This window comes from Pseudopipra pipra, chromosome 3, assembly GCF_036250125.1.
Source record: "Pseudopipra pipra isolate bDixPip1 chromosome 3, bDixPip1.hap1, whole genome shotgun sequence".
NCBI classification, from domain to species: domain Eukaryota; kingdom Metazoa; phylum Chordata; class Aves; order Passeriformes; family Pipridae; genus Pseudopipra; species Pseudopipra pipra.
In genome coordinates this window covers 11,172,179-11,192,684 of record NC_087551.1, presented here as the reverse complement: position 1 = coordinate 11,192,684, position 20,506 = coordinate 11,172,179, and the positions used below count along the sequence as shown (strand labels likewise).

Here is a 20,506-nt window from a genome sequence, read left to right as displayed (position 1 = left end):
AAGACCATAAACCCAACATTTTCTCTTGTCTTTTTTAAGGCCTGCTGTGGGAATGAAGTCCTGTGAAGCAAGAACAGCCCTAAGACACACTAAACACAGTGCAAAACACAGTCACGCCAACCCAAAGGTTTGGCATAGGAAAGAGGAGAGATGAAGGGAAGGGGAGGGATGTTTTCCTAAAGTCACATTTTTTCTACCCCTCTCTAAAGAGAGATATTTCCAAAGGTCAGCAGGCAGCTGCCAGCATTGGGGATGGTGGTGTGGGAACATCCCAGCCCTGTTGCAGGCCCCATGAGCTATGCTCTGCTCACTCCAGCTTGGCTGTGGCTCTGCACCAGGTGTGCCCTGCAAACCTCAGGAAGCATCAGTCTGCGCCTGACAAGCAGCACATTTCTGTGGCTCCTGATCCTGTCTAAAAGGAACACATTTACTCAATTCAGCCGTGAGGTGGAAAAACACCTTGGAAAAAAATGAAACCGTTCTGATTCAGTTACTCACATAAAATACAGCAGCCATTGCATGCCAGGGCTGTGTCTTTAATACTTGCACAAATTTTGTCTTCATCCCAGGAACTGCAAAAAGCAGGGGTAGCAAGCTGGCCACAACTACGATGCGAAACATCTTCATGGTGAAAGAAGCAGGAAGAAGCAGGGCCGTGGTTTTGGTATGGCCTTAAGCTTTTCCTGTGCTTGTGCACAGGCATGACATGCCAAGCTGAGCAAAAGCCACATGAACCAAGGAATCCACTCCTCCAGGTGGCCCAGGTAGCTTGTCTTCTGTATGGACCCATGTTGCAGTCTCACATCACACATGCCTCTGGCCCCATTTCCTGCTGCTCCTGCCTGCACTCCCTAGGCAGACCTAGTCTCCAGGTCTGGGGCCTGGTGATGTAACCAGCACCTGGCTCTGCCCACTCTGCTCAGGCACAGTGGGACTGTGCCCATGGATGAGGGCCCCTGGGATCCCCTTGGTGCTGGTGTGTCCCCCTTGCTGGGCACTGCTGCTCCCAACACCAACATACTCCTCTGACAAACTGCTCCCCCCATGTGCCATGCATGCCACGTCACCCACCGGTAGGGATCTTGGTGTCGTCCACAGGCAGGTAGGAATCTGCTTCAATGGAGATCTCATGGTCATAGACATCTGGGGAGCCCTGCAGGAGGATGGGAAATGCTGGGATTCCTGCTGCAGCTCTTCCACTGCTCAAGCAGCTCTAAGCTCATTTGGGAAGTGACCATCCACAGTGGTGCTACAGCTGATCTGGTGGTGCCTGGCCATCATCCTACCCTGACCTTGGGCACAGGACAAAGGTACTGGCACAGGCAAAAATCTTCATGGGCCCTAAGAACTGTAAATCCCATAGGGCTTGTACCTCACCAAGCAGTACCACCCTGAAGACTGACTATCCAGCAAAGGGCAAAGGGGGAAGGAAACAAGCAGGGCAGGGGGAAGGAAACAAGCAGGGCAGAATGAAACCCATCCTCCTGGCTCATCTCCTGCATTGCAGCAGGGGTGAGCTCCTCCTCTTCCACAGCCTCAGAAATGCTGTCAGGCAACCTGTTGGGCTGGAAGGGGAGAAGGATCAAAGCTGAGCCTTCAGGTCACTATCTAATCTGAGGAGCAATTTCATGCCTAAAGGTCTCCTGTTCCTCTGGAACACACCCGAGTTGCACACTGCAGGTGTTGATACTACAGTACCTCTGGGAGTACAAGCACAGGGTACACTTACAACTGCACAGCCATTATCAACAGCAGCCTCCCGCACAGAGGAGCTGGCTTGTCTCTCACTAACACTTTTAAGTGTCTTTGTCTCATGTCCAAGCATGACTGCACTGTACTATTCTATTACTCTGCCCAGCAACATTTTATTTCTTAGATCCTTTTCCCTCCTCAGTTATAAACAGGGTGAGACTAAAACACTGCTGCAATTAACAGCCTATTAGGTTGACAGGACCCAGAACAGGGTGTGGGAGCCCTCTGCACCCGGCTACTGCAACCTTGCTACTCTGCAGCTTTGGCTATCTCACATCCCGTTTCCATGATGTTTCTCCTCCCCATTTTGATGTGGGTATTTCAGTGCTGGCATTAGAGGCCCTGAACTCAACTGCACCACCCTGTAGTGGACTGATTACAAGATGGAGTCTGATTACAAGATGGAGTCTGCTTCACCATTGTCTGGAGCATGGAGTTAAAAACCCTTGATGCCACAGCTAGGCTGCTGCAGGAGCTGAGCTACTTGCAAAAGCTTCAGGAGACACCTAGCAAGCCAGCAGAGGCAGGCAGAGGAGCAAAAAACATAAAAGGTTGTTACAATCAAAAAACGTGGGAAGGACTTACTCTCCCAAATAAGGTATGACAGGCAGATCTTGCTTGGAGAAAGGGGAACCGGCCAATGGACACTCAGGGCCCATCTTGGTAGCAGATGACCTTTGCTTGGATACTGGTGAACTGGCCAGTGGGCATCCGGAGGCTACCACAGGGAGGGTATTTAAGGCCCTGTCCGGAGACTGCTGGGGGGGCTGTTTGAGGACTGCTGCGGGAGCTGCTGCCACTCTGTTACCCTGCTGGTTCTGCGTTCCTCAGAGGATACAAGGTGACCAGGGAAGAAGCCCAGCAGAGATCTACTAGCTTGCAAGCCAGCAGAACTTCATGGTGGTGGTAACTCCTGTCCTGTGCTTTAAACAGTTACCCTTAGCTTTTCCTACTTTTCTATCTTCCTTCTTTCTCTCTGCTCTCTTGTGCTACAAAATAAAGTTGAATTATTGTCTTGGGATCCAGCATCTGGCCTCGTTTGTGCCTTAATCTTGCTTATGAGAATGTTTTAGAACCTGGCTCCCCTCTGCATCTAAGCAGATTGGAACACACTCATGCAAGGGTTCAGCATGTTGTCTCAGAAGTGCCAACAGAATACAGCTAAGAAATGTCAGTCCAGCACTAGGGCACACCAGGGCACCTCCTCTGTAATCTCCCCAAGGGAACAGGAGAGACTGAAGCTCCCCAGTTACACACAAAAGGAGAGCTAATATTCAAGAAGCACTGAGACAACATGTCCTCAGTTGAGGTCTGTGCGATTCTGTCCTGTCCCTGCATGCAGCCCACAATGCATAGAGACAACCCCCAAAAACATGCTGTGTCCCCAGACCAGCATGTTGGTCCCAATGATCCCATGGGAAGCTCACAGATCATCCCATGGGTTCCCAGCCTTTCTTCCTTTGCACAGTGTCTCTCCACGGAGTTCATCTCCCCACGCTTACCTGCCCTGCGAGGTTGAAGTACGCGTGGTTTGTCAGGCTGATGGGTGTCGTCTTGCTGGTCTGGGCTCGATAGTTGATGGCCAGCTGCCTGCCACTAAGGGTGTAGGTCACCCAGACTTTCAGGTCTCCAGGGTACCCTTCCTCACCATCGGGGCTGAGCCGGAAGAAGCGGACACCATCCGGGAGTACCTCGGGGCTCCAGAGAACCTGCAAGGAGCATGATTGTTGGTGGGACAGTGATGGGAAACATCACTTCTCTCCTGCCCCAGCCTGGGCTAAACCCAGGGACAGAAGGCACTCAAGGGATGTTGCACTGAAACAAAGGCTTTTTCATTCACCTTTCCCACCTTTACTCCTAGAAGGGAAAAAAGGAAAAAAAAAAAAAGAGACCAATCAATCTTTTTCTCCATGTGAAGGACTAAAACCAAGATCCCCTTGTTGAAAAAAAAAAAAAAGGAAGAAAACACAGGCACCAGCCTGCTCTTGGTCAGCCAGGACCAGCAGCAGGGAACAAGTTTTCCAATGAGCAGCCAGACAAACAAGGCAGTTTGGCAGTCTGATGGTGGTCAGTTCCAGCCTGCGTTACTGCATGCCTAAGAGAGTCCACACGTTCGATTTTTGCCCTGCAGCTGGACTTATTCCCCTTTCCATGGATCTTGTGATGTACAACATCACTTCAATGAGCTGCCACCCTTCCCTCTGCTCACTAGGCTCTGGCTTCTAGGACAATGTAAGTACACACCAGAAGCTCTTGCTCAGGGGCTGGGGCTGGGTTAAATAGTACCAGATGTATTGCCAGACACATCTACAAGTCTCTCTCCAGAGAGCTGGCACCTCTCCCATTCTTGCCCCTGACACAGACCAGGGCTCTGCTTGAAGCCAAACATGCCAGTGAGTGAAGCAAGGCAGCTCACCACACACAGATGCCCAGATAGCCTGTTTGACCCTGGTCTGATGCTAAGGATGGATGTGTGATAAGAGGTGAGGTGTCTGGGCTCTGGAGTTTTGCATCTACCTAAGGAATAGTTACTGTCTAATCAAAGAGGAGAGATTTAGGAATGGGGGCCAGATAATGCTTTTGAGATGATCCTTCTCACGTCCTACCCAGAGATCACAAACAATGGGGCACTGTCAAAAGCCAGCATTTTCATCAAACATAGGAACTGAGGGTGCCAAATATACCAGGTTGCAGAGCAGGTCCTCCTGCACAAAGTGCAGGTCAGCTGCAGCTCCCACTGCTCTACAGATGCTATGGTTTCAAATATGAGTTTCTATTTAAGTTCTTTGAAGAAAAAGCTATCAAAGTCCAGGAAGCATAGAGGTATCATCATTTTTTTAAGAGGGTTATTTTCTGAAGTCCCCCAGCAGTGTGGTCATGTACTGCTGCCATGCAAGCACAGCTGCAAGACCCTCATCAGACCACACACTGACCGCAGCACTGAGATCTGCAAGATCAGGAAGAACTGACAAGATCTGTCAACACAGCCACAGCCAAATGCCAGTGTGTCTTGTTTGTGTTAGGGTTATCTCTGAACAGTGATTATTTTCTGGCTGGAGGAGGTCTTGAGAGGGTGCCCACGTGTGCCCTGTGGGCCAGAGGACGCACAGCTCTGGCTGGGAGATGTCACTGCCTTGTCCCCAACAGGCTGGTGTGCCTTCAGCAAGCAAGGGGAAGAGACCACATCCCCCACCTGCAGAAGACAGCCTGGAAACCTCAGGTGCAAAGGAGTGCATGTTTTCAGCTCCAGATCACAGGAGTCAGGGTGCATAAAGAAACCTTAAACCAAATTGTCCTCTTTGGGGAACAACAGCCAAGGCACCCCTGTACTCCCTTTTTCCTGAGGCTGCTGAGGAGCATTTCATCCCAACCTGATGATGGTTCACACTGTACTGCCTAGAAGTGATTTTTTTTCTAGAGACTCTGACTTTTGTCCCATCAGCCTGAATGTCCTTTCATGAAATAAAACATTAACCCAGGAAAGCAGCTGCACCAGCACATTCGCATGTGTTCCTCTGAGGAAATGGTGGATCAGCTATCTGCTGGTCACAAATACATTTGATCTGACAAAGCCCAGGAAAGCAGAGACTTCTGAGTCTGCTCTGCAATGAAGCAAGGTTATCAGCAAGGCTTTCAAGAGAGGAAATGCTCTGTTGCTCTCACCATCTGTAGTGCAGGGACAGTATTTGACTTCAGCAACAGCTCTTGGGAGAAGATGGAAAAGGTTGAGTGCCTGGGTGCCAGGGAAAGGTTATTTTAACTCATGAGGATACAAGGGAGGGCTGGGAAGGAGACACAGTGGTCCTGGATCCTGGGATTTCAGGCCTGATCTAGTTCCCCACTGCTGTGAGTCAGAGTGAGAGCCAGGTGGGTGCATGCAATGACTGCACTGAACCTGCAGCACCACCCTGCTCTCCTCTTACTTGGAAGTGCTGTTACAAGCAAGCAGCAATGACAGTTTCTGCAAACCCAGGTCCTTCTGACTCTGGGAGGAGGTATGGGCAGGTACCAGACTTTAAACTGCAAGTGGAAATCAGCCTGTGTGGATACCTGTTCCCCAGGACACTTTCTTTGGGCACTGGCACACCTACAGTACCCACTCCAGGGTGGTACAGCTGGTGCCCAGGGAGCCTCCACTGCACTTGAGGTTGGTCCTCACTTTTGTGTCCCAAGCCAGGCTCTGTAGGAGCAGCACCTTGCCAGGACAACCTTATCAGAACTGAGCTCATGAGGCCTCAGGGCTGCAGTCACACAGAGGAAGCACAGCACCCCTCAGCATGACATCAAGGAAGATATAAGCAAGCCCTGCAAACTCAGGCAAAGACAAACCAACCCAGCAGCTCACAGGATCCGTCTCACTTCCTCCCATTCCTGCACTCACAGCACTTTCTGAGCTGATTCAACTCAATAACCACCAGAAAATGCTACAGGGTCGGGAGGGAAGACATCATATCCTCTTGCCACAACTCCACAGGCTGTGTGCTGGGAGGACACTGGGACTGCCAGCCTGATTTTCACCTTGTCAAATCCCTTGGCTCCTCCGTGCAGGCTGTTGGGCCCATTGTTGAGGAACAGCTGATACTCCTTCCCGTCCAAAGTGAACCTCCCCTTCGCAATCCTGTTGGCAACACGCCCCACGACAGCACCGAAGAAGGGGTGCTTCCTTGTGTAACCTGTCCAGAAAAACAGCACACGGTTGAACTGAAGGACTGGGACAAGATAGGTGGTCTCTGGGTGTGCTTATGGACTCAGAGGTGTCTCTGTTTCCCTCCAGGACTAAATACATGACTGCAGTCCCAGTGTTTAACAGGACACACAGCTCACCACTGATTAAAACAGCCCAATGGGATCTTGTATTCTTTGCAGATTTGCAGAAAAGGGCTCTTGCAGTCAAGGTGTGGTTCAGAGCTGCCCCATCAGAGGGACACACTGCAAGCTGGAGCCACCAGTGTCCCAGTTCAACATCCACCACATCCAGCCAGGACAGGCAGCAGGAAGTGTATCTGTTCAGCCCATGATTTGGAGGGGACCCTTAGAAGCAGATCGCACTGTAAACGCTGGTTAAATTGCTAAATTGTCTGATTGTGGGGGGGAGGGGGAGGTAATTTTATTTTTTTTTTAAAGAAACGGATTTAGACCCACCTTCCAAAGTGTCAAATCCCAGGACAACATCTGAAAACTTCCCATCCCTGTCTTTAGTCTCCAGAGCAGCGATGATGCACCCTAAGGACAGGATCTCCACTTTCACGCTGTCCGACTGTAAGATGAACTTCTCCACCTCTCCCCCTCCCTGCTCCGCGGGCATCCGCCCGAACGCCTCTCTCCGCACCGCTGTCATCTCTCCCCAAAAGCCGGCCACCGACCCTTCCGGGGAGCCGCAGCGCTGCCCGGGAAGGACGCTCGTGAGGAGGAAGAAACAATGGCGGCCGGGATGGGAGCACACAAGGCTCCAAAGGGCGGCCAGAACACCGGCCCGGCCGCCTCCCGGCGCGGGGAGGAGCCGCGCCGCGCCCGGTGCAGGGAGCGCTGGGCACCCTGGGCTGACACCGGGGGGAAGCAGCCGCCGGGTCCGGGCGGCGGGAGGTGGCCGAGGGGAGCGGGAAGGATGCGGAAAGAAGGGAACGAGGCTGCGGTGCCCAGGCGGGCGCTGCCAAGCCGGGCAGTGCAGCCGCCAGCTCGCAAGTCCGGGGGACAGACCATCGCCTCTACCCTCTCCTGTGCCCCACTTGCATCACACCGACACGACTTTCACGGCCCTTGCAAAGTGTGGCACGACAAAATGCTGTTTTCTCCCTTTGTCCTTTCTCCCCCTTAGCCCCTCCACAAGAGGCACAAGGCAGTGCCTGCTGTAAATCAGGGTCAGGGTATTTGCTGGCCAGGGTGTTGTTATTCTCCAAGTTGTGGCTCTGACCCAGACTCCATTAAAAATCATTGTCTTTCGAAATATTGACCTCTGCCTGTCTCTGGTCTTTGCAGGCAATTTCAGTCTGCAGGAAAAACCCTGGCAACATGTAAGTAATATATGTGCATATTTTTGACCTCTCTTGGCAAGGCTCAAGTGCAAGGCTAGAGAACCTCACTACAATTTGATATGGTTGTATTTCTGTGAGAGCCCATTTTCAGAACTTGTTCAAAGAACCAATAATTCCTAGAACTGCCACCAAAAAACCTCAATCAACCAGTGGTTGCTAAATCTTAATTTCCAACACAGCCATCATCCTTTGACGAGACAAACTACAAATTCCAATCCAACACAGAAACAAAACCTCCCACCCAGGCCTGAGCAGAGATGGTTTGGAAACCTACACTTTGTTGGTGACGGCCTCATATTTGCTGTGTAACACAAATGTCTGTTCCTGTGTTTTCTTCTGCACCTTCTCAACCAGTGCTCTCTATCCAAAAACAACATTGCAAGTAAACGTGCTTTTTACTGCTCATCTATACTACCTCCCATTTGAGACACGACAAGGAGCAGCACAGACCTTGGAGTGAGGAAGGCCCCTGATGGATGGAAGAGAGGACAACCTCATTTATAACCGATTTATGAAGTGTTTTCACATGCATAGTGTTCCCAGAAGCTCACTCCTTAGCACCTTGATTCCCTCAACACCTCTCCCTTAACATGCTTCTCCAGACATAGGAAGCATTTCTGCTTTGCAAAGACCAGATTTCATTGACCTGTGAGGTTTTTTAACATGACAGGGGTTGCCATTTTTATTTACTTCTCTGATTTGCAGCAGAGAAGGTCCAGATCAAACTCTTTGTCTGATGTAATAGCCATGGACACCCTGATTTTCTCACCTACCTTCACAGATGCAAGACCACTCAAGCCCCGGTGACATCTAAGGCTGTTCCAAGTTCAAAAGCAATACCACAGACAAATCTGTTAATGAACTAGCCACTCAATTTTCAAGCTAGCAGATAAACTAGGAAAGAAACCAGCTTGCACAAGCCTGAATCTTGCAGGAAACAGTAAGAAGCAATGTCAGCTGTAGAATCTGAGCAAGGTATTCCAAGAGTCCTGCTTCATGACCTTGAGGATTTCTATTTTTAAGGAAGAATTTGTTTTGGGCCTTATTCACTGTGGTACTGAGATTTGCTTACAGTGATGGTCAAATGCAAGCTCCTTGCATTTTTCTCTTCTTTCTTTGCAGAAGAAAACTGCAGTATTGGGCCTGGACCCACCTGGCATTGGTAGCAGGGCACTTCCACAGCTGGTGAGTGTTCAAAAGAGCTTGCTGTTCATCTCTGAGACTTTGGTTTCACTTCTCTGCCGTGCAGCTCTGCATGAGCAGCCGGGCAGTGCAATAGCTCTCCACTCTGTATCTTCCCTTGCTCTCACTGAAAAGGCACTGCAGCAGCCTTTTCCGACCCAAACCACAAAATGTTTGTGAGGAACAAGGATTTATCTGCTCTATTGCAGCCAGTGACCCTGCAGGAATAGCAGAGGTGTGGCATGAAGGCAGGTTACATGCTGCCCAGAAGCCTGGTCCCACTGGTCCCAGCTCCTCTAAACCAGGCAAGATATTCCTGTCTAGTAGCAAAGGCAAACTGGGAAGTCACCCTGTGAGTGAGTGGTCCTGTCTTTCCCCAACCAAAGAGCTTATAAAAAGACACACTGTGATAAAGAACTGTTTTGTTGGGTTTTCGGGTTTTTTTTGAGAGGGAGCTACTATGAGAAAACAAACTTATCATGAGAAAAATTACAGAGGAGAATTTACTTCCCTGGGATCGGCAGTTTGGAAATTCCTGGTGCTTATAGGGCGGCTACCGTTTTGCAAGACAGAAGTGAGTCCTTGGATTTTATATATGTTTGTGCTATTTGCTTAGGAATTCTTTATTTTTGTGCTTTTCTCAGATGTTTTTCTTTAATCCAAAATAAAGTGACTTTGCTTAAAAGGCTACAGTCAACCAAAACTGTCATGCAGAACCTGCTATGCCAAGATCCTTTTTCTGTTTGGTCGTAGGGCACTTCTGTAATAAATTACATCACTACATTTCCTTCCTTAATTTTGTCTTTATGTTAAATCCAGCTGTAATTTTCAGTTTATTCTGGGCCCAGAGCAAGACTTTAGGAATCAACTGATTAAAAGATAATTTTAAAAGGCAGTTCAGATTTGGGAAGGGACATGTGCTCCCTTATAGTATCTAACTCTGTAACAGAGATCTCTGTTACCTGTCTCTGTTACCCAGACCCATAAGCGCCATTTTCATCAGAGCTGCCTTGTGCAATGGAGCCGGAGCGTAATGTTAATGTTGCTCACCATCCTTGAGACAGGTGACATGTGTGTATGTCTCCTGTGGGGAAATTTCGGACAATACTCCTGGGCCAGATTGCTTGGACCAGATCTCGTTTTGGGGATCTAAGCTGTTTGTCTCAGCACTGTGAAGTGGTGCTGCTTTGCAGGCAGGTACCAGAAACTATCAAGCTGTTATTTCACCAGTGGCATTTTGATTTGAAGGTGACAGAGACACTCCAGACGCTGTAATACTTAAGCAATGGCCAATGATTACAGTTTGCTGTTGCTCAAGAAGCTTCCTTATTCAGTAATAGCAACAGTGATGTACCCAGCACTGCAGCTGGAGATGGGGTCTGTGGGGGTTGATTGCTGCACAGATACAGAAAAGAATGCAGACATGACTTCTTACACCCTCCAGCATTACAAGGCTGTAATTAAATCCCTTTTTCTGACAAACTCTGTATAAGCCTATGGGATGAGCTGGCACTTGAAGCCTGCTGGGAGTTTGCATCAGTACACAGAACAAAAGGGGAGACGTTTCCCCACCATTTTACTGTCTGTTTATTGAATGTATCTTCAGCTCAGCTGGGTACTTCCCGGCACACAGGCTTAAAATGGAGCCTGCAGTTTTTTTGCTTCATTTCTTCAGGGGCAAATATACTGAGCCATTGATTAGGTTATTTTGGGATCATGGCATGGTACAATTGCTTGCTGTTATTCTGGCAGTCATTTCTCAGAAGCCTGTTATGCACGTTTTATAAAGCTCTACAAAAAGCAGAGCTCCCCGAGAACGTTTTACACAGCACGTTTCTGATGTGCCTTTGTGCGCAAGTTGTTTGTATCTCAGTAGCAGCCAAAGAGCCATTCAGATGTGTTGGTTGCTATAGTAATTACTTTCCTTGGGAACTAAAATAATAGCTTACAGCTCCTGCAGCTCGCTGTTGTGTAGGCTGCCTTGAACCAGAGACACTTCCATGTTGTTTTGGAGGGGGCTGGGGACTATAATGTATGCCAAGAGACAGACTTTCCTCTCTCCTTTCTGTGCTTGTGCAGCTAATTTTGAATTTAACCTTTGTAGAGGATGTGCTACAGGTCTAAAGGCTCAAAAATAAAAGCAGCTTATGCAACAGTAGGACAGCTTTGCAGCTGCGGTTTCTGATGGGGCGAAGACTTGGATTTGCTTTCCATTTCTGTTACTGAAAGCTTGTGGGAGAGAGACTGAGGCTCACACTGAGACTGATGCACAGCGCTGAGGACCCTACAAAACAGTGGGTGCAGAGCTCAGAGGAGTTTCGAAAATGCCTCAGCAAGTCAAGCAGGAACATGACAAGTAGGACAGCTCTGCTTCATTCAATATTTTTTCCACTGGTAAAGTCACTACTGTAAGGACCTGCATCTCTGAAGAGGGCTCTGCATTGTCGTGGAGGAGGCACCAAACAGGAAGGCCTGTAAGTTGCTTTGGGCTGCTGGACTGACAAAACTGCAGCTCACAGCCAGATGGGCTGGCACTTCTGGATCTGCCAAGGAAGTAGAAGAAGAAAGGCAAGGGCAAGTGGCACAAGAAATTATAAGCCCGATTACCCTTCTGCATCATGAAGCAGCTGTAGGTTGACTGCAGACCACACTCATGATTCACAGGGGTTGACCTACATAAGGGTCCCAGCACCAGGAACAAGTATCAATTTGGTTTTGTACTCAGAGGACAGCAAAAGGGGAGGAGGATATAAAAAAGGGCTTGGGGGAGGGGGGCAGGAGGGGATAAGATGAAAGGACAGAGAAAACAAATAGGGAAAGCATTTTGCCTCATGGTGCTGTCCTAGAAAATTTGCTCTCAGATGTATACATGGCTGCACTGGCAGCTGGCAGGGAGATGCCAAAGGGAGATTAGAGCATCAGCTACTAAAGGCTGTGAATGCACAGCAGTTCCTGTTTGAGCAACAGCAAGAAACAGAGTCAAAGGGAAGGAGGGTGTTTGTGGAAACCACAGGGCAAAACTGGGGGCCTTCATGTGCGAGGGGGATGTGCTTGGCTTCCAGGCAGCTGGTGATAAGAACTTACTTCACACATGCAGATGTGCAGATCCATTCCCCCACTCCCCAATTTAGGCATAGCATACACAGGTTTTGTGTCTACACAGCTGTGCTGCTGAAGTACAGTGCTTTACCAACAGAGCTAAAGCAACAGGGAGTTGTATGAGCATCCCCATTCTCCCCAGGCAATGCTGGATAAAGCACCCTTTGGCATGCCCACATGTTCCTGTATGAGGCAACAACAACAACACTGGTATAACTAAAGCTAGGTGACTTTTTTTATGGAGGGATAGCCCTGGAAAGCCAAGGGTGATGCTGCTGTTGCAGTAAGTGGCAGTCCAGGACTGCTCTGATGTCCCAGAGCCTCGTGGAGGCAGAGAGAGCCTATGGATGCTGGGCATGGGGGCTCAGCCTGCCTTGTCTGACTGTCCCGACAGCCTGGGACAGGCTTGTTGTACCCTGCCTTCAGCTGACACCAGGCTGGTTGGAATTCAAGAGGACATGGTTTTGGTGTTCCCAAGCCCTCTTCCCCTCACAGCGCGGATGTAGCCAAGATTACTTGGGTAGTGTCTCTAAGGATAGTGCTTAAAGATCATGGAAATCCCAGGGTAAGACAGGATGATAGACTTTGTTAAGGAAATCCCTGAAAAAAATGATACAGGAAATCTGGAAGTGCTTCACTGCAAGGACTTATGGCTCTCTATTGTATTTTTAAATTTCTTTTTATGATTAGAGAGCCAAACCTTTAACTCACAACTCTCCCATTGTGCAGGCTTCAACTATGAAAACATGTAAAGTGTCTGTTCTGTATTAAACTTGTTGTGATGTTTCTTTTTTTTTTTATCTAGGAATTTGCTATGGTCCTTTTATAAAGCCCTTAGGCTAAGTTTTCTGCTTTTTTATCAGAAAATTTGGCTGCGTTTTTAGTCCTGGTGGATTGTGGCATACCAAAAACTCAAAATTGTCCCTGAAGCACACCAGTAGAGACAATATTTAAGCTACAAAATCCTAAATGCAGAGGGGGGGAAAAAGTATTTATGTGTCAAGATGCTCTAAGAACAAAAAAAGTAAATCAAAGGTATGTGAAGATAAAATTTCACAATCAGTCCAGTGTATTACTTGATTCCAGAGAATGTCATCTGTCTTTGAAACAGCTGTATTCATGGTGGCCAACACCTGCACTTTTAGCAGAGTAACAAAATTTGTTTCTTTAACCACAGTGGCCTCAGATGTAGGAGAATCTTGGCTTTCCTTAAACAGGAAATCTGCAGTTGTTATGGGGACTTTAAAGCATAATTAAAAACATGATCCAAGGATGAGATACAGTCTCAAGTTACCACAAGGCGAACAAAATAGTTTAGATTGATTTAGCCACAAAAATGTGACTTCTGATCTTTAAACCATGGTTTAGGTGGGGAGCAGGTGTAATTCACGACCTTTGATTTCTAGGATTGGCAGTACTGGTCTAAAGAATGATTAATGAGAGTATTTCTGGACCACTAGATTTTTCTTTGGGTTAATTTGGGAGTCAATTTTGTTATTAATTATTTTATATCTGACATTTGCAATGACTCAGAACCTGCACTTTAGAAAGCCTTGTTATATTAAAAGCAAAAACTGCAGCTATATTAAAAATTTGGAGAGGCTGCAAAAACTTTTCTCTACTGGAGAAACCGTTTGTGCTAGGTAAGTATTATTGCTGGCATAATAACGATTTCTTCTCAGCAGCAACTATTCTCCCAGAAAGACATCATAAGATGAAAAAAATCTCCAAAGTTTGCTGTCACATGTCATTAAAATGACTTACATCACTGTATGGTACGTAGCCTGTCTAAATGTGTGGCAACTGCTGGACAATGCATGAATGCTCCTGTGGAGTGTGAAAAGCTGAAGTGTGTCACCCAAGAAAGAGTGTCAATGGCACCCTAAGGACATGCTTCATCAAGTGCAACTTCCTAGTCAACTCACTGGGAGCTCTAGAGGGGCAGCAAAGATGGTCCATAGACCTTATCTGTATAAACAGCATTTCCTCAGGCAGGGAGGTTGTGCCAGACAAATGAATAGTCATGGAGTAGCTCAGGTGGTAATATGTATTGCAATTGCATAAGAGATAGCTCACTGCACATAGATACCTACCACGAGTTCACTGAGCCCGATTCCTCCACCCCCACACAGTGTTGTCATCTGTGCTGCCAGCAGCAGCAGCAGCCATGTCATTGTCACAGGTTTAGATGCTGTCAGTTAGGGCTAAGTGCAAGTGGGAATTATTTAATTTAATTTTATTTTGCTTTTCTTTCTTGCGAAGCAATACTTGGTGAACTCACCCCCTTTGTTATAGTCAAAATCCTTGTGCTAGTGTCCTGCTTGGGGAGTCCAGGAAGGTGGCAAAAGTAATGCTGTAGGGAAATCACAAGGGATTTACCTCAAGGTCATTGCAGCTAACTAGGTGAAATGGTACAGAATGTTTTTTATGGCTTTAGCCACCAGAACCTTCTTTAGAATAGGCGAACATAAGCGTAGACAACATTTTAATGATAATCAATAGAACTAATCCTGATGTACCACATACAGCAGAACTGCTTTTTTCTTACAAAGTATCTGTGCTGTATAGTGTGCATTAAACCACTGCCCAAGCAAAGACATGTATAAGAGGTTGGTTTGTGCTCTGGGGCTGTAGCATCTCCCACCCGCACAAGGATAGGGAAACATCTGTTCTGCACCCAGTCTCACCCTGTAGACATTTTTTCTTACCAGTCAGATCAAAATCCATCACCAGTTTGCATTCCTGTCACTGCAAGCAAAGCAGTCCAGTGGTGCTGCACCATCTTGAATGGAAACAGACAAAGGAGATCAAGGTTAGAAATAGAACACCATAACTCGTAGGAAAGCACCTGGCTCTCAGACATTCTCTCACTTAGATACTGAACTTTGTGCTCCAGTTAAGTTTTCACCATTGAAGACCAAAATGCAAACCACAGAACTTCAATTAAACTACTATATTAGCAAATAATATCCTTTCTGGTAGCTCTGGTAGCTCTTCTTCACAGGTGCTTATCAAGTGGAGAAGCAACCCCTGCTTCACAAATTAAGCACTGATCATTTCTAGGAAGTGTTGCCTAATATAAATCCAGAATTGTGAGCCATTCCTCCTTTGGGGATGCAACACTCAGGAACAAAAAATGCTTCCAAGATCTCTGCATTTAAAATGAAGCAGCTATTTTAAGACAGGGAGGACAGTCCTGGTATCTGGATACAACTTTCCCCACAGATGGCAGTTCAGGTTGTAAGCAAAGATCAGACCTGGCTAAAGGCATGATTTGTGTCCACAGAACAGGAAAGCTTTTGACCTCCTCAGCAGGACAGGCTGCCCCAGGATTGGAGCATTACACTGACAGGTAGCTAGGGCCTCTTACCTTTGCAGGCCATGTTGGTCAGCCCTCTTTTCTCTCCACACACCCCAATGTCCTGCTCGCTCCTCATGATTCTGTGTCCGCATTTCCTGAGCCAGGCAGGACAAGGAAGTTGCCTGGGTTTCTTTCAGAGTGCTTGACTATGCACAGGGCACAGCCAATGTGTGTAGCACATCCACATCTCCTGGACATGCCAACAATCCAGCAACCTGCCAGCAAAAGGAAGAAATTTTGGAACTGCAGTTATTTAATGCTACAGCCACGAAGAAGCAAAGCCATCCCTTGATGGGGATGTGAATATTCTGTTACAGTGTTTAAACAACAAATGGTGTCTACTGTTTATGCAGAAAAAAGTGATCTGAACCAGAGAGAGGAATTACTGGCTAGACAGATACGTTACACTGTCCACCCAATGCTGGTAACCAAACAAACCATAAAGGTAAAAACCCATCACCCACATAGGGGCCCCATACCTGGGGAAGAGCCGTGACTCTGGGACTTTTATCTTTGCTGTGGCTGAACGGTGCAAACAAGTGTAGTGACTCTTGTCTGCTGGTGTATCTCTGCTGTATTCAAGTCTGAAAATCCCACAGGATGACCTGTCAGGTTGCCTTTTTATCCTTTTAACAGAGGGTAATCACACATGCTGTATATAACAAAGAAAAAGAATAAAGCACGCAAAGTCAAAAACATACATAATGGAAAATGCCAAGATGAAAGTTTCAAATGCAAGCTGATTTTGTCCCGTCATGCCTAACTTGTTGTGATAAGTACTTTTATTTTACAGCCATTGATTCATTTGCTCATGGGGCCTCAGGCTCACTTGGTGTACTGAGCAGGCTGTGCCCAGATAGCTCAGTTTTTGCTTTCCTCCCACTCAGACAGGGAGCCCAGAGCTCCTCAGCTCATCGCTGGTAAAACTGACTTGTTTTCTTTTGAGTATTTTTCACTGCTGTAGGGAAGTGCATCACTGCTATGTGAGCGAGCAGCTGCTGCAGTCTGCTGCAGGGGTAGAAGACTGATATGTAGGCAGATTTTGGACAGATGTGTTCTGGCCATACACTTTTCAAGGGACCATTTGAAATGCTTAAGGCCTGATTTCACAGATAATGCAATTTTATTTTGCACTCGGTTCTGAAAACCAATTCTGAGGTTGCCAGCTCACGTGTAAGAAGATGAGCTAAAAACAATGACTGATGGTAAGCAACTGGTTTAAGTAACTTGCCTATATTACGTTGTCTGAAGAGAAAGCAGTGTCATCACTTTTAAGCTCCTTGTGTATGTGTGCATCTATGTGCACAATGACTCTATATATAGACAGAAACATAGTGGTAATGAGCAAAAACATTTGAAAACTTTGTGTCAGGTGATCCAAAAGAAAACCCAAGATCTGCTTTTGTGATTTTATGGATTGTGTACTTGAACTGACTACTGTTGGGTTGCTCCTGGCATGGAAGCATTTAAAAATCATGCTTTTCAGGTGCAATCAAAGGAATTAATTTATTTTTTTTCAGAAGTACTCATTAGACAGAGATAAACTTCTCTAAGTTTACTTAGAGAACTAAAACTTAGAGTTATTTGGAGTCTGATGCCTTAAGAAACAATAAATATCCCAGTATTTGTGATCCTTTTGGAAGTGCTGGCAACAGTGCAAGGCTTGGTGATTCTGCCATGTAAGGCAATGTAAGTCCTTACTGGTCAGTGGATCTGACCTCTACCACAGCTGTTTATTGACCCAAGCACACACCAATTTAGGTATTCAAGCCAGTGTCAAATATGTTGAGCAGTCACAGTTTCTCTTGACAACAACTGGTGTATCACATGCTTAGTACTACCAAGCTTTGGTTTCAGAAGTCCTACAATGAGTACCCAGACATAGGGGTCTCTAGGCTGATGGTGGATTGAAAAGGGTAGCAAGTAGCAAGGAGAAGCAAGCACTGTCCAGCCCAGAGGAGAGCATGGACAAATCAGAAAGAAAATAATAAAATAATTAAAACTGAGAAGCAATTCCCATTTTGGTTTGCCCAGGTATATTGGTGTTTTCACCATCCCTCTGCAACTGAGGCAGAGGCAAATTCCAGCAGGAGGGTGGTCAGAGCACTCATTTCTTAAACTGCTGAGATTAAACTCCCAAGAAGGAACAAAAACCCTGAAAGTGTAATGCTTTAGCATTGTAAGACACATTCCTCCTACAGCGAGCTAATAGCTTAATGTAATGTAAATTACAGTAAAGGATGTAAGAAAGGCAGGGCACAAAAGGAAGAGGAGAGAAAATTGTACTGGTAACAACACGTAATTCCAAACTATGAGTGTAATTATGGGATTTAAATTTGTGCAGGGTTTGGGGATTTTTCTTCATATCATTGTTCTGCTCTTTCTGTAATTATGTGGTTATACTCGACTGCACAGTGGCAAGAAATAAAACTAATTGCTGTTCTTATTGGAGGGTAGCGGACTGAAACCATGACTTCTGTTTATCACCTCCAGGTAACAAAAATTGTATGAAAAGAACTCTTTCAGGCAGCATTAGCATCTTTCTTCTCTCTCTCTCTCTCTTTTATACAAAAGCAGCAGGTCTGACGAGCAACATAACAGTGAAATCTGTCTGCTGAGTCAGATGCTCAGTTACAAACTTACATAATTGGAGTGTATTTCCATATTCCCTCCCTCCTTTCCTACCCACGAGGCACAGGCAGAAAAAAGGACTGCTCCAAGGATGCTCACAGTAGTGAGCAAGGAAGCCTCAATGTCACAAGTTAAAAAAGTAAAACATCTTAACATCTCCACATATAATTAAATACTGTACTAAGTCAGCAAAGCAGGGTCTGCTACCCAGTGGCACTAGAACCCATATACGGCACAGAGGCATCCTGAAACTCTGCTGTTTCTGGGAACACTCAGTAAATAAGAATTTGGTTAAACAGTATGTCACAGGAACACACAGGATGGTTTTGGGTTGGAAGGGACCTTAAAGATCATCTCGTTCCAAACCTTTATGGAGACCATGGAAGGGCCTGGTGTCATTTCTCCATTTTCAGAAAAGTACTTCTAAGTACATGGAGGATATTATTAAAGAAAATCTAATTATTGCAGCATTTCAATGCCATTTTCTGACTCTGGTACATTCTGTGATTTCTCAGGCTGTTACTTTTTGCAATGTTATGGTGCAAATGTCTGCTAAAATCCCAGAGCTCTACCACATAAAACTAATTTACTAGAAACTTCATCTGGTAAGTAAGCAGAAGTATCAGTAGTGTATTTGGAAAGAAGTGCTTTATATTCATAGATGGCATGTTCCTCAGTGACTTTTGCAACCTACAACAGATGTACGCACAGCTTCAGCCCTGTGGACTGTATGCTCTCAAAGTTGCAATGCTCTTTGTTAAAAAATAGGTACAAGTATAAGAAATACTGAAAGAAAAACATAAACTAAGAAACAAAGACCAAAGAGAAAATGAGAAGGTGAGAAACACAGCAAATTCAGTTAAATCAAGTGTATGTGCTTGAAGATAAGGTGATTAGATGAGCTGAGAGATGCAGATTCAAATCATGCCAGGCAGAATGGGAAACTGAACCTCCTCCTACTTCTTGGAGGAGTGCCTTTACTACTGGGTTTCAGAATAACAGAAAATGTGTAAACAACACTATCTGCTTTGTTTTCTAGCTTTCAAAGCGTACAAGTACCATTTCAGATTGAACAACATGTTTTATTTGATAGGTATGGGGCTTTGGGTTTTTCCCCACACACACACCAAAAGAAGAAGAAAATAATAGCATTTACTTTGGCTGTCTTCTGAATCATTTCCCTCCCTCTTATTTGGCTGCTCAAGTGAAAAAGCAATCATATATCCATTCTCCAGTGATCTACTTCAAGCAAGGTTCCACTCCACATCCATCTCGGTTTGGCAGCCACAGCTGCAGAAACTAATTCAGCTAGAAAGTCCTGTGAGCCATTTATAACATTGGGAGTCTTCTTGCCATGCCTCCATTCACAAAGAAGTCTTCTCCTAGACAAACTGGCAAGACACAGATTGGATAGGTGGTCTGCAAGATGGGTAGAAAATTGGCTAACAGGCTGCACTCAGAGGATGGTGATTAATGTTTTTAACTTGGGTTGGCAACCTCTCACAAGTGCCCTCCCCCGACTGACACTGGGCTCCATGCTGTCCATCCTCACAATGATTTGGATGATGGGGGTTGAAAGCACCTTCATCAAGTTTACTGATGACACTAAACTGGGTGGTGACAACCTGCCCTAGAGAAAGACTGAAGGAGTTAGGTCTCATCTCTCTGGAGGAGAGAAGGCTTGGGGGCAGGCTAATCTCAATATACCTCAATATATCTCAATCTCTCTTCACAAAGAGCCACATGGAGAAGATAAGGAGCAACATGAATTTTTTTACAGTAAGAACAACCAGTGACTGGAACCCAGGGATGTGACGGTAGAGTCCCCGTCATGGGAGGTTTCCATGCTGCTACTGGACAGTGTGTTAGATAACCTCATCTAGGCTCCCTCCCATAAAAGTTGGACCAATGATTTTTCCAGCTCCCTTCCAGCCTGGGCTGTTGGATGGTTGTACGATTTTCTGCACACACGCAGAGAATGGGCTCCCAGAGCCACCTTCGGTAACATCGCCCTGAAAAGGAACCTGAGCAGACCTACCATTTGCCAGCACACAGACCTGCGTGCAGCACAATGTGAGGTGTGCAAGCAAGTCTAATGCTCACCGGGCTCGCAGGGATCGCACAAAGTGCGCCGCTGGACACCGGACCCCATCGGCCCACTTGAACTTCTTGCAAAGGGCCGAGGGCCAGGTATGGGTGCTCAGGAGCGGCCTCACAGCTCCCCGAAGCCTCCGTGACCTTGGCAACTCGCGGATGCCGTGGCCCTCGCAGCCGGGACACGCCGGCCGCGCCGGGGCCCGCGCCCTCCGCCGCCCAATCAGCTCAGTGGCTCCGGGAAGCAGACAAAGGCGGCGGGGCCTGCAAGAGGCGGCGGTGGGCAAGGAAAAGGCCGCCGATCCGGAGGCGCTGTGCGGGCGCCCGGGGCCCCTCAGGCCGTCCCCACTGCCAC

The 20,506-nt window shown here is 46.8% G+C and overlaps 1 protein-coding gene across 2 annotated transcripts in view; it reads right to left on the bottom strand.

The window, feature by feature from the left end:
* Positions 1–20,506, bottom strand: part of GALM (galactose mutarotase) — a 25,749-nt gene extending 5,243 nt beyond the window's left edge. Inside the window, exons 1-7 of one of the 2 annotated variants that reach the window (XM_064647758.1) lie at positions 20,161–20,506; positions 15,906–16,078; positions 15,436–15,641; positions 14,774–14,847; positions 6,271–6,425; positions 3,255–3,461; positions 1,072–1,153 (exon numbers count right to left, since the gene is read on the bottom strand). In XM_064647758.1, the coding sequence (XP_064503828.1) occupies positions 1,072–1,153; positions 3,255–3,461; positions 6,271–6,425; positions 14,774–14,792 (463 nt within the window). In that variant the 5' untranslated portion in view covers positions 14,793–14,847; positions 15,436–15,641; positions 15,906–16,078; positions 20,161–20,506. Of the gene's footprint in view, positions 1–1,071; positions 1,154–3,254; positions 3,462–6,270; positions 6,426–6,894; positions 7,264–14,773; positions 14,848–15,435; positions 15,642–15,905; positions 16,079–20,160 lie in introns of those variants that run through there. The other variant, XM_064647757.1, reaches the window with a different exon arrangement.